Source organism: Ambystoma mexicanum, chromosome 9 (genome assembly GCF_040938575.1).
Source record: "Ambystoma mexicanum isolate Mex_15411 chromosome 9, UKY_AmexF1_1, whole genome shotgun sequence".
Taxonomy (NCBI): Eukaryota; Metazoa; Chordata; class Amphibia; order Caudata; family Ambystomatidae; genus Ambystoma; species Ambystoma mexicanum.
The window spans coordinates 95,881,115-95,898,331 of NC_090931.1; the positions used below are offsets into that span (position 1 = coordinate 95,881,115).

Sequence of the window (17,217 nt, forward strand, 5' to 3'; positions counted from 1 at the left end):
CTGGAATGGGAGTGAGTTGTGGTTAGTTGCTGGTGTACCTGTAAGCACACATTTGATCTGAAGCAGCTCCTTTTCAGTTGTATCAATTGTGTGCTTTGTTAAGAGGAAAATAACCAGTTTTGCCAAAGTCAAAATAAACTTCACCACAAGTTCTGCACTTTAACTTGATATCGCAAAGAGCATATTGGGGAGGCTCTATATCAGGGGTTTGCGGCCTGCGGCTCTCCACATGTGTTTGACCCTGACTCCCATTATCTGCTATCATTCATTATGGCAGCTAGGGTCGATGGGGATTGTAGTCCAAAGCCTCTCAGAGCCAAAGGTGCCCGATCCCTGCACCATGGCATCAGTTCTGACTCGATGATCCTTAGGGCCTGCATTACCTACCAATGAGTGGCGTCCCGTTAGCGGTCACAGGCAGCGTATCGGACACGATGATTAGGAACACGGAGTAGCCGAGCAAGAGGGTGATCTTGAAGGACACACGTTCGCCGCTGTCGGGAGGCAGGTAGAAGCCCATGACATCCATGAACATCAGGAACATGCTGGGAAGGAGCAGGTTCACCACGTAGAACAGAGGCCGCCTCTTGATGATGATCTGCAGGGGTGAAAGGGCAGGGGTCACACATCATTTGCAACCACCCTTAATCTCACTGTGGTCGATGCATAGCAAAACTACAGCTCATTCTACAAAGATTCCTGAGAGAAAGCAGTAGCCCTCCACATAGTTTCCCAATAAGTGGAAGATATTGAAATCAGTATTCCCACCCCCAGAGATAGGCTAGTTAGAATGCGGCTGTGCTTTTCTACATGTGAAAAATGAGGCCCATCCTGTAGGGATAATGGGCCACATGTTAATTGTGACGGGCACCATTTCTAATCTATGCTGTAAGATTGTTTACATTGTTCAGCTGCTACGGTATTGAGTCCGCGCTAGTGGTTGCCCAGGACATCAGTTAGTGTCCTCCTCATAGTTATCCCAATGGAAATCCTGACAAATGTTACATAGTACCAAAATGGACAAGAAAAGAGCGTATTAATCCAAGCACATCATTGAAGCGACTGAAGAATGAGGGATCGGTTCCGTGTTCTGGGAACCGTCCAGTCCTACATCCCTGAAACAAGTCTCTACTAAACCATTCAATGACAAACTCATGTCGAAGATAAAAACTCCAAGACACCATAAAAACCCTTGCCTGCCATCAACCCATCCTCAATGCAGTCAACTCTTCTGAGCTTTGAATACTTATTCACAATTCAAATTTCCTTCCGGAGACCTGCTGTGCCTCCTCCAATTCGTCTCATTTCTCACCCCCACCATCAAAAAACATGTTCATACGTTTCTGCAAAACCAGTCGTTCCCACCCTCCTTGCCTATAGAAGCAGCCCACCTCACTCTCCTTGATAAAGCCTCCTACAGACCTCAACGTGTCATCCAGCCATTGGCCAATCTCTATTCCCGGCAAAACTTTACAAAGAGAAGTAAGCCGAGCTTCCGAGAGCTAGGGGGGGCCGTCCCTGGCTACCACCAGAGGCCGTTAAGGTGACTCAAAATCCTCGAAAGGAACCGAAACCACATGTGCTAAGATCTGGGCAGATCCCTAGGACGAAGATCCGTCCACACATGTTAAAAGTTACATCTCCAATGATATGATATGTTATTTATAACACGCTTAATACCCAGAGGTTTCTAAGCATGGACCCGGGGATCGAACCTGTGTTGATCCATGTCGTCTTGCTTCCAAGGCGAGCACGTTGCTGCTGAGCTATGCTCCCGGGACTAAATCCTCCCATGGCCAGCAAGTAAGACTCGCAGCGGCTAATTCTTATGAACTACGTGGGTCTTCCTCATTCCCCGTGACACCTCTACTTGCCAGCGCCGGGGCTGCCTTGCCATTAGCAGAGGGGATCAAACTGACATCTGCTGCGTGTGTGGATGTATCCAGGGAACACAGGGAACCCACCTTATATAGAAAAGGAACTGGGGAACTAGGCGAACCCCCTACAGGCTTTGATGTATATCTGCTACTGGATGAAAGAGCAATGGGAGTGCAAAATGATGCACCAGCCATAGTCCTATCTTAATCTGAAGAAGAGCGGGCCCCCAAAATAACAATCATTTCTGAATTTCATTACTAAGTGTAAAATATGCATTCACTTGATACCGATGGTCCTTATTTGCTAAATGTTGCATGCACAAATGCCCTGTGCCCTGCGCAACCCTCTACCTGACCCAACCCCTGCTGTCCGTCGGCTTTCCCGCAACACCCCAAACCGCATTCCTATTGCTCATTCCTGACTTTACCCCTAGATTCCACGCTGTCCTGTTGTGCCCGCACCTGATCCTCGTACCCATATACACTCATGCCCCGCACTCGAGTCGACATCGTCCTGACCCTACCTTGCCACCAAAATGGTACCATGCTTTGTGCCATTTCTGCCAGCCCGGATGAACCTACCAGTCCCCATTACCCAGCCCCATCACCAGGCCCCTTTTCCTGCCATCATGCAGGCACATTGCCCTGTTCAATTTCCACCACCTCTGCTGACCCTACCTCCCCACCCACTACTGGGACACCTTCTCATTTGCCCCCACCTACCTGCCCCAGCCCACCGGCACTGCTTATCCTCGAGAGCACCTGGTCCACACCTCCATGCTTCTGCCCTGTCTTATTCCCAGCACCCCCTCCAACATCTGGGCCTCTTGACTGTGCCCAGTACCACAGTGCACGTGCTATTCAGGGCTCTCTTTGGACACGTTCATATGTTGTGTGCACTGGGAGTTCGTCGACATGTTAGTGTTTTGATATTGATGAACTCCTTGTACAGCTATTATTTAAATTCCTATATATTTGAACTTGACAGAGGGCCCATCAGATGCTACAGTGACATCCCCGCTCGCATCAATATATTACCTGCTATTTGGACAAACCTAGCTTTTTAAAAATGAGGTCTGGTTGGATCTGCAAATATTCTTTGACCTCATTTGGACTAGAGCATCGGATTTACTGAGAATATGTTGATCATGGCAACTCATTATGTAGCTCCCCAGATGTTTTAGACTACAACTCCCATGACCCTCCACCACAGACTATGCTCCCATGACCCTCCACCACAGACTGTGCTCCCATGACCCTTCACCACAGACTGTGCTGGATAGGACTAATGAGAATTGAATTCCAAAACATCTAAAGAACCTCATCACAAGTAGCTATGAAGTACAACCTTAAAGTCCGGGGGGCTGTAGTGACGGTGCAGGATGTGGGGGGCAAGGACCTCGGATTGTGAGAACCTATAGACATGTTTCCAGTTCCACTAGCAGCCAGCCATAGGAGACCGTGGACCCTTTGCACTTCAATAGACTCCTTGCGGTACTTACAAAGAATTTCATCTCGGCAAAGGTGTCATTGTTTTCTTCGAAGGTTGAATTTTTGGGGATCACCGAAAGAAGCTCCCACTCCCCGGTGTCCATGAAGAGGCCGCTGACGTTCTGCACCTCTTCTGGGGTCCTGACCAGCCTGATGTTGATGTCTTGAACTGGGGCAAAAAAGGAAACACGTGTCCCTGAAACATTCACCCGAGGCAAGGTAGACACCTACCATCTGAAGATATGTCATACAAGCCAGTGAAGGAATGCAATGTAAGGTGGTATAAGAAATAACCAGAATACACCACTGGGGACTACCAGGGAAGCACGATTAATGCGAATCACGAATTGCTGGAGCAAATAGTTTAAAACTCAAGGAAAGTGGGATGTTGGAAGCATGGGCAACTTTTATTTTTCACCTGGTTGCAAGTTCCTGACATAAAGATGAAAGGAGGAAAGAGGTGTTGGAGGAGGGGTGGGTTCCTGGGATGAGGATGCCTGTTACTGCTCCTTTAAGTATCAGGGCACTACTAATTATGCACGTTTTGATGCTGCGTAGAGGTGTGGCAATCACATTCTGAGACACAAACTTTCAAAGAGAGTTCTGCATCCTGCGTGTAGAAATGACAGTAGAGGTCTTGGAGCCAGATACATGTGGCGGGTATGGAGAAGGTGAAGAGGATGGGTGAAAGGGTGGAGCCCATGGGGAAACCTACGGGTGTATTGAGAAACTGAAGGTGAAGAGGATGGATGAAAGGGTGGAGGCATGGGGGAAACTTGCAGGGTGTATGGAGAAGGTGAAGAGAATGGGCGAAAGGGAGGACCCCTGGGGGAAACATGTAGAGTGTGTGGAGAAGGTGAAGAGGATGGGTGAAAGGGTGGAGCCCATGGGGAAACCTACGGGTGTATGGAGAAGCTGAAGGTGAAGAGGATGGGTGACAGGGTATAGCCCATGGGGAAAGTTACGGGTGTATGGAGAAGCTGAAGGTGAAGAGGATGGGTGCTAAGGTAGAGCCCTGGGGGAAACCTGCAGGGTGTATGGAGAAGGTGAAGAGGATGGGTGACAGGGTGGAGCCCATGGGGAAACATGTAGAGTGTGTGGAGAAGGTGAAGAGGATGGGTGAAAGGGTGGAGCCCATGGGGAAACCTATGGGTGTATGGAGAAGGTGAAGAGGATGGGTGACAGGGTATAGCCCATGGGGAAAGTTACGGGTGTATGGAGAAGCTGAAGGTGAAGAGGATGGGTGCTAAGGTAGAGCCCTGGGGGAAACCTGCAGGGTGTATGGAGAAGGTGAAGAGGATGGGTGACAGGGTAGAGCCCGGGGGGAATCCTGCAGGGTGTATGGAGAAGGTGAAGAGAATGGGTAAAAGGGTAGAACCCTGAGGGAATCTTGCAGGGTGTATGGAGAAGGTGTAGATGATGTGTGAAATGGTGAAGCCCTGGGGGAAACGTGCAGGGTGTATGAAGGAGGTGAAGTGCATGGGTGATACGGTACAGTCCTGGGGGAAACGTTCAGGGTGTATGGAGAAGGTGAAGAGGATGGGTGGAAGGGTACAGCCATGGCAGAGACCTTTAGGGTGTATGAAAAAGGTGAAGAGGATGGGTAAAAGGGTAGAATCATGGAGACTCTTGCAGGGTGCATGAATAAGGTAAAGAGAATGGGTGAAAGGGTAGAGTTTGGGGGGAATCTTGCAGGGTGTATGAGGAAGGTGAAGAGAATGGGTGAAAAGGTGGACCCCTGGGGGAAACATTGGTGTATGGAGAAGGTGAAGAGAATCGGTGAAAGGGTGAAGCCCTGGGGGAAACGTGCAGGGTGTATGAAGGAGGTGAAGCGCATGGGTGATATGGTACAGTCCTGGGGGAAACGTTCAGGGTGTATGGAGAAGGTGAAGAGGATGGGTGGAAGGGTGCAGCCATGGCGGAGACCTTTAGGGTGTATGAAAAAGGTGAAGAGGATGGGTGACAGGGTAGAATCATGGAGACTCTTGCAGGGTGCATGAATAAGGTGAAGAGAATGGGTGAAAGGGTAGAGTTCGGGGGAATCTTGCAGGGTGTGTGAAGAAGGTGAAGAGAATGGGTGAAAGGATAGAGCCCTGGGGGAATCCTGCAGGGTTTATGGAGAAGGTGAAGAGAATGGGTGAAAGGGTAGAATCATGGAGACTCTTGCAGGGTACATGAATAAGGTGAAGAGAATGGGTGAAAGGGTAGAGCTCGGGGGAAACTTGCAGGGTGTATAATGAAGGTGAAGAGAATGGTTGAAACGGTGGAGCCCAGGGGAAACGTGCAAGGTGTATGGAGAAGGTGAAGATAATGGGTGAAATGGTGGACCCCTGGGGGAAACTTCCAGGGTATATGGGGAAGGTGAAGAGAATGGGTGAAAGGGTACAGCCATGGGAGAAACTTGCAGGGTGTATGGAGAAGTTCAAGAGAATGTGTGAAAGGGTACAGCCATGGGGGAGACTTTTAGGGTATATTGGAAAATGTGAAGAGGATGGGTGAAAGGGTACAGCCACGGGCAGACTTTTAGAGTGTATGGAAAAGGTGAAGAGAATGGGTGAAAGGCTACAGCCATGGGGGAGACATTTAGGGTGTATGGAAAAGGTGAAGAAGGTGGAGGGTACGGTAGAGCCCTGGGGGAAACGTGCAGGCTGCATGGAGAAGGTGAAGAGAATGGGTGAAAGGGTAGAATCATGGAGAATCTTGCAGGGTGTATGGAGAGGTGAAGAGAATGGGTGAAAGGGTAGAACCCAGGGGAAAACTGCATGGTGTATGGAGAAGGTGAAAAGAATGGGTGAAAGGGAGGAGCCCTGGGGGAATTTTTCAGGGTGTATGGAGAGGTGAAGAGAATGGTTGAAAGGGTAGACCCCAGGGGAAACTTGCAGGGTGTATGGAGAAGTTGAAGAGAATGGGTGAAAGAGTACAGCCATGGGCGAGACTTTTAGGGTGTATGGAGAAGGCGAAGAGAATGGGTGAAAGGGTACATCCATGGGGGAGACTTTTAGAGTGTAAGGCAAAGGTGAAGAGGGTGGGTGAAAGGGCAGAGTCCTGGGGGAATCTTTAAGGGTGTATGAAGAAGGTGAAGAAAATGGGCGTAATGGTGGTCCCCTGGAGGAAACTTGCAAGGTGTATGGAGAAGGTGAAGAGAATGGGTGAAAGGGTACAGCCATGGGGGAGACTTTTCAGGTGTATGGAGAAGGCGAAGAGAATTCGTGAAAGGGTACATCCATGGGGGAGACTTTTAGAGTGTATGGAACAGGTGAAGAGGGTGGGTGAAAGGGTAGAGTCCTGAGGGAATCATGCAGTGTGTATGGAGACGGTGAAGAGAATGGGTGAAAGGGTGGTCCCCTGGGGGAAACTTGCAGAGTGTATGGAGTAGGTGAAGAGAATGGGTGAAAGGGTGCAGCCATGAGGGAGACTTTTAGGGTGCATGGGGAAGGTGAAGAGTATGGGTGAAAGGGTAGAGTGCTGGGGGAATTTTTCAGGGTGTATGGAGAAGGTGAAGAGAAAGGGTGAAAGGGCAGAGTGCTGGGGAAATTTTGCAGGATGTATGGAGAAGGTAAAGAGAATGGGTGAAAGGGTAGAGTGCTGGGGGAATTTTGCAGGGTGTATGGAGAAGGTGAAGAGAAAGGGTGAAAGGGCAGAGCCGTAGGGGAATCCTGTAGGGGGCCCATCTAGGTTTGGAGAGAAATGGGCCCAGACTGTCTTGTTGTAAGGCGTGGCCCACGAGGATATGGTCCAGTCCTGGGTGGGTCTTCATATTTGCAGAGAGACACGAATGTGTCAATGAGGGTGTAATGAGAGGCTTGGTTGAAGGCAATGGAGAACGTCGGGATGAAGAGACAGGGCATTAAGCTGAAGTATATTGTTACAGGGTTACATTGGTCAATTCAGAACTCTTTATTAAAAGCCTAATTTTATTTTCACTGGGTCAGGGTCCCTCATTTAAACTTAAATTGTAATCTTTTTTAAATCTTAATCGAACCAATGTCCTTCAATCTTTCTTTTGGTTGAGTCCACTGTGCCAAGCGTCTTTCTACACCCTGGCTCTTTCATTCAACACCGTCTGGATTTCATGTTATGCTTTGAAGAATATTTGCCTGGGATATTACAAGGAAACTGACTATCAGATGTCAACCTCTAAACTCTGTGCTGCCTATGAGAGTGTGTCTTGTATATTACCTACAAAAGAATGAATCTTATCACCATAGTCTATTGTGGGATAGGAATGTAGGGGCCAACAGCATGTATTTGTGTGCTCTTGGCCTGCAGATTCCACTTCATGGAGACGTGAACTTTGCTCATACAATGCAGCGGTGCACCGAGAGATCTTGCAAATGGCAGCGGCATGCGTAACATAGCAAGTGACTCACTCTTATGCAGCCAGCTGGTGAATGTGAGTGTACAGTTCTGCATGTCGAAGGGAAAGCTGTAGATATCCAGGCTGCAGGCGGTGACCACCTGGATCGGCTTGTAGTTCTTCACGTGGCCTGTGTTCTTCACGTACACGTAGGGGATATCGGGCGACTTCCCAACGTCCACACTATAAATGGAAAAACACATATAAGTCCTTTGGTGTGGAATTGGGGAGCATTGCATTGGTCAGTTAGGGTATACTCAGAGTACAATGCTTGGTTTCTCTTACACTCAATGTAGCACCACGGAACCAGCATGAGTACATCGCACTGTACAAATCATTCATTCGTCCACCTCACATCTCTAAAATAGTATCTAAGTAATGTTCTGTGACAAATCCTTGGATGCCGTCCCGTCTTCCCCAGGGGGAGCCCCTTCCCATGAGGCCAGGGAGAAGAGGCTGCTACCCGATAGTCCGCTTAAGGGTGGTACTCAGCGGGAGGATCTCATAGGGAGGGATCTCCCCCATGGGCGCAGTAAAGACTGCTCAGGGAGAACTCAGTGTACTCCACTCCAGTCCCCCTAACAAACCCTCTTTTACCTTGCCATCCCATGTACATGTGTCATGTGCATAGAAACAACAGTACTGGGACGATGGAGAACATAGTCAACCCAAGGGAGTCCTATATTAAAGTTACTGGGACTAAGAAGAGTCAGGTCTACCTTAGAGAGAACTCTCAGGGAAATACTGGGATGAGGAGGAAGTGTGGAGGCATAACGAGCACTCTTCAGAACATTATTAAGCAATATAGTCTTTCACAATTTCTGATTGGCCAAGACCAATACAAAATAGAAAAGGGAAAACCAGACAATGAGAGAAGCCTTCCCTGGAAGAACTGCGGGCGTGGAGAACGCTCAAGCTGTCGGCGAACAGAAAGGGCTGCAGAACCAGGGCTTACCGGGTCAATGGAGGTGTTCCCAATCAGTCCAACGTGGAAGGATCGCGCGGCCAGATTGAGAAGCAGCAGTCCAGGTGGGTGAAGCCAAGGGACAGCGCGGTTGATAGGAGATGCACTTACTGTCAGGGACCAAACGCTGCAGAGCCACCACAGCATGCCGGAGAAGATGAGAATACAATGGAAGCCCAAAATTGAAGTCAAAAGACCCAGAGACCAACCAATACCTACCAGGAAAGACCCTGTTGGTAGGGGCCGAAAGTAGTAGTGGGATACCATGATCCAGTCAATCAGGAAAAGGAAATCCTTGGGAACAAAGCTAATTTCCCAAACACCCAAGAAAGAAACCAAGAAAGACGGGTCTGGGACCCGCACTCAATAACAAAGATCAACATCAGTCATCTTCATAGTCGCAGTACTTGGCAGTATAATGAACCAGTTCTGTCAGAGAGAAGTAGGAAAAGTCGCAGTTCTTGGAAGGATAAGGTACCAGGTCTGCCAGCGAAAGGTAAGGAGAGAAGTAGGGGTTGTGGACCCCCATCAAGAAGCGGGGCATCTCTCTTGCATCAGTACCTGGCAGAAGAGCGAGCCAAGGAAGAAGCAGCACATAAAAAGGAGAGCACCAACGTTCTTGGACCCAAACCGGGAGGTGAGATGTCTTCCTAGTGGTCCTACTTGGCAGAAGAGTGAACTTGGTTCACTTGGTTGATTCAGCCCACTTGGTTACGTGGGCTGAATCAAACAGAAAGAGAAACCAGGATCTGGGACACGAAATGTGCACGCAGCACAAGTCATCTTCCTCGTCGCAATACTTGGTAAAGGGAAGATACCAAGTAAACGCCAATCAAGAAGAGAAGTTAAGAACTGTGTGTTTGAAGCTAAAGGGAGAGATAGGCCAGGGGAAGGGGCTCATTCCCCCTGGTATTGCCAACTGTGTTAAGTAAACTTTGAGAAAGACCAGGGGAAGGGAGACATTCCCCAGGTGTTGTGAACTGCAAACCAAGCCTGAGAAAGGCCAGGGGAATTGAGACATTCCCCCTGGTGTTGTGACCTGTAAGAACAAAGCCAGAGGAAGGTCAAGGGAAGGGAGACATTCCCCCCTGGTATTGTGAACTGTAAGAACAAAACCTGAGGAAGGCCAGGGGAATTGAAAAATTCCCCCTGGTGTTGTGAACTGTAAGAACAAAGCCAGAGGAAGGTCAAGGGAAGGGAGCATTCCCCCTAGTATTGTGAACTGTAAGAACAAAACCTGAGGAAGGCCAGGGGGAGGGAGACATTCCCCTGGTGTTGTGAACTGCAAACAAAGCCAGAGAAAAACCAGGGTGATGGAGACATTCCCCCTGGTATTGTGAACTGTAAGAACAAAACCTGTGGAAGGACGGGGAAAGGGATACATTCCCTCTGGTATTGTAAACTGTAGGTACAAAGCCTAAGGAAGGCCAGTGAGAGGGAGACATTCCCCCTGGTATTGTGAACTGTAAGAATAAAAGCCTGAGGAAGGCCAGGGGAAGGGAGACATTTCCCTTGTGTTGTGAACTGCAAACCAAGCCTGAGAAAGATCAGGGGAAGGGAGGCATTCCCCCTGGTATTGTGTCAAGATACCTGGAGAAAGGAAGCATTCTCCACTATGGGAAATAATGGGTGTTGATGCTTTGAGCTGTAACTTTATCTTTTAAGTTTGAACTGAGAGTTCTGATGATTTTCAACATTATAAACAGGAACTTTACTTTGTGCTTGAAAAGGACCTGCAGCCTGGGGAAGGGAGTCATTCCCTCATGTTTCAAAACCCTTTTGGAACTTTGAAGGGAGTCATCCTTCTGGACCAAGACGATTTGTTACTTTATTAGTTTACTTATAAGTCAAAGGGATAAAGGTAAGATTTCTGACACAGGACGGTGGACATTTAAGTTGCTTGGACATTCTGACAGGACCCTTAGTGTTTACGTTGAGGTAGGGAAGCACCTCAGACAGTTAGGGAGAGGTAGGCTTACTCTTTTTTATGCCATAATAAAGGTTTATGCCAACAACCATGCCACCAATGTGTCAGTCTCCTCCTTCAGTGCTTTTACAGTTCCTAAAATTGATGTCAAACCAAGGAACTCGAAATTACACACCCAAGAAAACCATTTTACAAAGGAGCGGCAGAGCACAAATGAGCTAGGCATGTCCATAGCCCTGCCCGGCAATGTTTAAAAGAGCCAGCCATGCAATGGACCTCTGCGTTTGAGACTTATTTGATTCAGCAGAGAGCAGTACGCGACATTAGTATGTAGTGGGACCAGGAGAGTAGCAAAAGGTAAATGTGTTTGTCTTGGAAGCAAGACAATACAGAGCACAGGCTGGTGTCCAGGAATTAGTGTGATATAAAAGCTCAATTATGTTTTTTTTATTTGGTTTTTTTTAGGCATCAGTTTCCTTGGTTTGTCTAAAGAATGCAAACCCAACTTTGGGGCAACAGGAATTCAACTGTCCAAGGCCCATGTGAAGGTCACAACCTCCTGCTCATAGAGACACTCTGCACACGTGTGTCTGTTTTTTATTTCTATGATATGTGATGAATCCGATGGAGTCATCACTGATTTACTGGTCAGTGACCTCCTCCCATGTGGACAGGGGAACACCAGCTGCTACCTGATCCTGACTCTGGGGGCAGCTGTATGAGGGAGGATCACATGGGGAGACAACCTCTGCAGAGATGTCATGGTTTCATCGGGTGAGACATGGAATACCCCATTTTCTCTTGAAAATAACCCTCCCATATCTGAAAACCTCATGGCCTATTGTTATGCATCCATTCCTTCTCCCATGAAGAATAGGGAAATACCCCTCTCCAGTTCTACCTATTAATCATCCAGGACTCATTCACATTTTAAGACCACTGGAAATGTGTATTCAAGTTTTCTGAATCAGTTCTCAAAACTGGACTTAATTTTCCTCTACTCTCCGCCCTCTGCAACTCATCCAAAACAGGACTGTGAGACTTGTCCTCGGCCTCAAGCTCAGGTATCATATATCTCCAGGACTGAAATCTCTCCATTGGCTCCCAGTGGCAGTGAGGATTAAGTTCAAACCCCTCTGCATTGTCCACAAGGCCTTCTGGGGCCTGGGACCTCAATACCTTAAACTCTCTCTTCCTAAATATCTTCCTTCTCCAGCTCTTCGCTCATCCGCCTCCAACTCCCTCAGGGTCAGTCGCTTCTCAAAGCAACAAGTTGGTGGCAGATCCCTTTCGTCTGCTGATGCCTCCCTCTGGAACAGCCTCCCTGCCTCTCTGAAACTTGAGGAGAATCATCTCCGGTTCGGGAAGCACCTTAAGACCTTCCTCTTTGCTTCTGCTTTCTCTCCTCCTCTCTCCTGCTTATCTCCTGGATCATTCTGAAACTGCACTGGTTATCCGTCTACCCTCTGTTCTCGGGCCCAGTCACCTCCCCAACAGTTGCACACCTGCACTGCCCCCCTGGCAACCCTTGCACTCGGGGACTGTTTCTGTATCCCTACAGCCCCTACTAATACTTGACACCTGATGTCTGCACTTACCCTTGCACTTGCCACCAGCTGGCCGCACTTGTATTTATTGTCTTTATTTATTTTACTGTTATCCTATGTACAGCACTGCCCCCCTCCCCTGGCACTTTTCCCCTTCCGCCCTCCCCAGCACTTGCGCGATTTCAATGTCACCTGGCCTAGTAGGATCGTTGTCTCTGTCTTCCCTCTGTTTCCCCTACCTTGCCTCGTCGCGCCTTGAAACACTTGTGTATAGGCATGTTATAAATGCCATATCATATCATATTTGCATATGTCGATCACTTGGGGTTCAACAGTAAGCAACTGCTCATAGGAAATAATAGGGGGCAAGTAATTGGGTTCGACCTGTTGCCTATAAATAGATGCACAAGCCATATCTTTCCTTCGTTGTGATTCTGTCAGGGCTTTGTTGGACTTCCTTCTTTTGGGATCACTCCATAATTCCACGATGTTGTCTTTGTGCTCTCAGACCTGTGTTGGACCTCCCTTGAGGGATTGTCTCTCTAGTGCTTTGGGTCCTTGATCTTCATGCCTTGCTTCTTGACTTTCAGGTAATCTCAGAGGCTGGCTCTTCTGGGAGGCATTCTGCAGTTTTTTCTTGTCCAGTTGCCACCTTGTTCTCCATTCACCCAACCAGTCACCTGGTGGTACACATAGTCCTTTGATGTGTTTTTTTACCTTTTCATGTGTGTTATTGCTTTCCCTGCTTATTATGTTCATTTGCCAGACTGTGGATGAACCACTGGAAAACATGCTCTCCACCTTTCCCTTCATCCCATAGCTATGTATTGTTTATAGGGAGCAAGGGTTGGAGTATGAACGTCTGTGGGGGCTGTGTGGCAGGGTCACCAACTAGGCATTTCTTTGGGAGGACATGGGATCCGTGGGAGGGTGGGGGGGAGCGCAGATGCTATAGGGGTGGCACATGGAGGATCCCCCAGAGATGCTGCGGCCCCCTCAGCTGAACCCTATGCCTGTAACCCTTGGTGGACAGCAAGGTGAGCCAATGGAAGGAGTGTGGGCTCAACAGTGAAAGAAGAAAATGTCCTGTGCCGAGGGAATCCAAATCTCGAGGAGATTTGGATCAAGTTCATGAGCTGTGACATTCCGAGCACCATCTCTCCTACAGGGCAACCACTAAGGAGGCTCCATGCCGGCAAAGGACATACATCCTCTCTGTGAGTTCCAACCCCGGACGCATACCAGAACTTGCACCAAAACTCTAAGCTTCGCAAATCACAGATTCAGAGGTCTATCACTTAGAGTGAGGTCACTCCTCAAGAGACAGGCAGACTTATTCCATCACAAGAAAGCCACGGATGCCCAAAGGGCCACCAAGACAGCGAGGCCTGGCCCCTACATGTCAGACTGGCCTTTTACGGGGCACAAGGCACACGCTAATTTCCTACGTCAGACGATCCTCCCCATTGGATCACACATGGGAAAGACACAGATCAAGAAGAAGACTCAATTAGCAATGACCAACACAGAACCCAGTCACGATTGGCAAAGAGACCCGCCAACTCTCAGGACTCCTCGGCTCAATCTCACCACTCAAGAAATCACCCAAAATCTTTGAGAGCAGAAGCTGTGTGACCAGTGTCAAGAGGCCACATGGAAGCACAAACCAGTGGGCTCTTGAAGCATGGTCCCTGGGTCTTTTTACACAAATAAAATGAAGAAAAAGAATGACACAGCAGAACACCAAAAAGATGGAAGCAAGTATATCGCGCAGGGTGTGATGCCGTGGTGTTGTAGTTTCCCAGGGGTAAATGAACCCTTGGAATTCTCTCTGTGGTGCTTTGCAGCTGTTCCTAAACCATGTTGCCAGTCCTGGTTCCACAAAAGTCTCTCGGCCAGTGAATGTACTGCTCAGCACTCCTCCAGTCCTGAGCTGTCTGTTGGACTCTTGGCTGGAGCAACACCAAAGGCGTGCAACCGCGTGCCCTCCTTTATGAATGAAAATGCACGCATGGGTACAATAGGGCAAGGCAGTGTTGAGGAATGAGCGGTTTATGGGAGACTTGCTCCCGCGCAAAACCCCAACATCATGGATCAATGTGCACAACTGAATGGCCCTGTCCTGTGGGAATGAGGAGAGAGGACGTCTCCCTGTGCCTTGTAGAACTTTGTGTCTAACCATCAACACCTGATGGCCGGGCGCATTTCTTCTGTGAGCTGGAACTGGCTGCTGCTTCCCTGGGTTGTCTCCGTAGAATGTCAGAGAGAGGAAAGCACAGGAGGAGGAGGGCCAGGAAAGCCAGGAGTCTTTAGGTTCCAATTAAGGCTGGTGTCTGCCAACTATGGCTCTCCAGATGTTTCGCACTACAATTCCCATCATGTCTGCTTATTGACTATGCTGATTAGGGATGGGAGTTGTAGTCCGAAACATCGGGAGAGCCAAAGGGTGAAAGACCCCAGATCTTCTGCTGTCACTTCCACAGTCCCCAGAATGCAAATCATGTGTGTCGTGTCTTGAATATACGACCGCATCTTTTGAATCTCGATGTGGAGGCACTGTATACCAGTATCCCCCAGATGAAGTGCATCAACATCATGCACAGGTACCTGGAGACAAGAGAGGACAAGATGGTTCCATCTGTTTTCATCTCAGAGTGCATTAAATTAGCCTTAATTAACAACTTTTTCATCGAAGGAGGCACTTTTTATTTACAACAACATGGGACTAGTATAGGCTCCACATTTGCCCCAGATCTGGCAGACCTTTTCATGGATGACCTCGAAAACCGTTTGGCATATGCGGAAAAACAATCCATTTAAACAACAACTAAAGACGTGGCATAGATACATCGACAATGTCTTGATGCTCTGGGCAGGAAACCAACAGGACTTGGAGCTATTTCTAACCTGGTTGAATCAACAAGAGGCATGCATTAACTTCACGATGACCTCGAAGATGGATATGATTTCTTTTTTAGATCTAGAAATCTATAAAGGTGAGAACAACACTATGGGCTCAACGCTCTTTAGAAAACCCTTGGACAAAAACTCTCTGTTATTGTTTAACAGTTACCATCCAGAGAGTCTGCGTGAAACTTTACTGTTCGGTCAATTTTTACGGAGCAGGAGAAATTGCAGTCTCAGAGAGGGCTTCGCCAAAAAAAGCAAAGACCTATCCGTAAGACTAAAAGCATGAGGTTACCCACCTTACATTATACAGAGATCATTGAAAAGAGCTAGGAACACCAACAGACAAGACTGCCTAACGAATCAACAAAGAGTCAAGGAGGAAAAGATCACTTGTGTATCAACATTTTCACCCATAAGTAATAACTTACGGAGAAAAGTACTTAAAAACTGGGGCATGATCAACACAGAAGACTTTACCATCAAGAAACCACTTTTTGTGTTTAAAGGCATGCCCAATCTATGGGATAAATTAGTCCACACCTATAAGATAGTGGACCCCAAAACCAACTCGACTCAGTCTACCCTGTGGAAATTGCCGCCAGTGGTAGGCCACTTCAAGTATGGCAAATGTTCGGTTTGTAACCTGACGTCCAACATGAAACAAGTAGATCTCAAAGGCCGCAAATAGGTATTGAAGAGTTTCACAAACTGTATTACAAAATGGGCCATATACGCCATCAGGTGCCCATGCGGTCTCTTATACATTGGTAAAACAAAGAGACTGATATGGCAAAGGATCTGTGAACACAGGTCCTGTGTAAAAAACAGTATAGCGGGCAAACCATTAGTAGCTAAATTTAAATCTGCTAATCATAACTACGAGGACATTCAGTGGTTTCTCTTTCAAACCATTGGACCCCACCCAAGAGGGGGAAATAGGGACCTGAAACTCAGAAAAACCAAACAAAAATGGATATAGGACCTTAACACAGTGAAAGACGGCTTGAATATCGCCATAGAGTGGGGGTTATTCATTCATTAAGGGTAAATATGTTTACTTTGAAATTGACACTCCACATATCAACTCAAAGAATGATGATAACTCCTGGTCACAATGGATTCAGTGACATCATCCGGCTATGGGTCACACCACTATACCGATATCAAAAAAGGAATTGTCCCGTCGGCGGTTTATGTGAAGATCCATCATTCTAAGATGACGGCCGCCACTATCTAAAACAATATTGAGGGTTTGTGTGAATTATAGCTCCGGTACATATCCGTTTGAACTAGGAGCTATAACAGTGTTAGATCACTGTATGGTTGGCACACGCCTACTCTGAATATGACTAAGGTGATCCTCTAGCATTAAAAAGGGAATACATGCAGAAAAACCGATACAAAGGCAGTGCTAAAGTTAGGAAAGACTTTACCAAGATGGCGCTGTCCGATATGAGCCATTGAAATAGGCCTACCTCCAATACATGATTGACTCCACGTCAAGACGACGAGTAGAAGCAACAAATGAACAGAAGGACAACAGCAAGACTATGTCATCACGCACTCCGTATTTAAATACGATCACGTGAGCGGAATAGAATCAGCTAAGTTTGTGAGAATTCACTCACACGCTGATAAAGGAAACGACAGCTCCTCTAGAGTCGAGCAAGCTGAGGTATATCTTTGACCACAGGAAAGCTGAAAGCTGGCCCACGTTGATGGGTCACGTGAGAATATAGAGTTCCATTGTTTCTCTACTCTCTCACCTCGATAGGTTCCGGTATATGGCAACGACCATACAAACAGTCCCGACGCACTGGGGTTCCGCAAAAGGATCTGTGAGGCAAGAACACTCTGGGCCATCATTTACATGAGAAGCTGTGAGCGCATGACGGCCGGTAAGCACCTTACACCTGACAAATTAGCAGGGACAGATACGAACTTAGTTGGATACTAACAACGCGTTGTTCTGTTTACACCAGTTACTGGGGAGAATGATGTCACACACCGCAGGGGACCTCTGCGCTTTATGAAAATCCAATGGATCGCATGGTTCATGAGACTACAAATCCACGGTATCCCTGAAGACAGGATTCACAGGTAATTATATGAATTTGTTAAAGCAAGTAGAAGTATGGATTCCC

The 17,217-nt window shown here is 47.7% G+C and overlaps 1 protein-coding gene across 2 annotated transcripts in view; it reads right to left on the reverse strand.

The window, feature by feature from the left end:
• Positions 1-17,217, reverse strand: part of LOC138487702 (5-hydroxytryptamine receptor 3A-like) — a 193,830-nt gene that overhangs the window by 12,675 nt on the left and 163,938 nt on the right. For both annotated transcript variants that reach the window (XM_069614229.1, XM_069614228.1), the window contains exons 5-7: positions 7,739-7,908; positions 3,380-3,537; positions 388-598 (exon numbers count right to left, since the gene is read on the reverse strand). In XM_069614229.1, the coding sequence (XP_069470330.1) occupies positions 388-598; positions 3,380-3,537; positions 7,739-7,908 (539 nt within the window). The remainder of the gene's footprint in view (positions 1-387; positions 599-3,379; positions 3,538-7,738; positions 7,909-17,217) is intronic.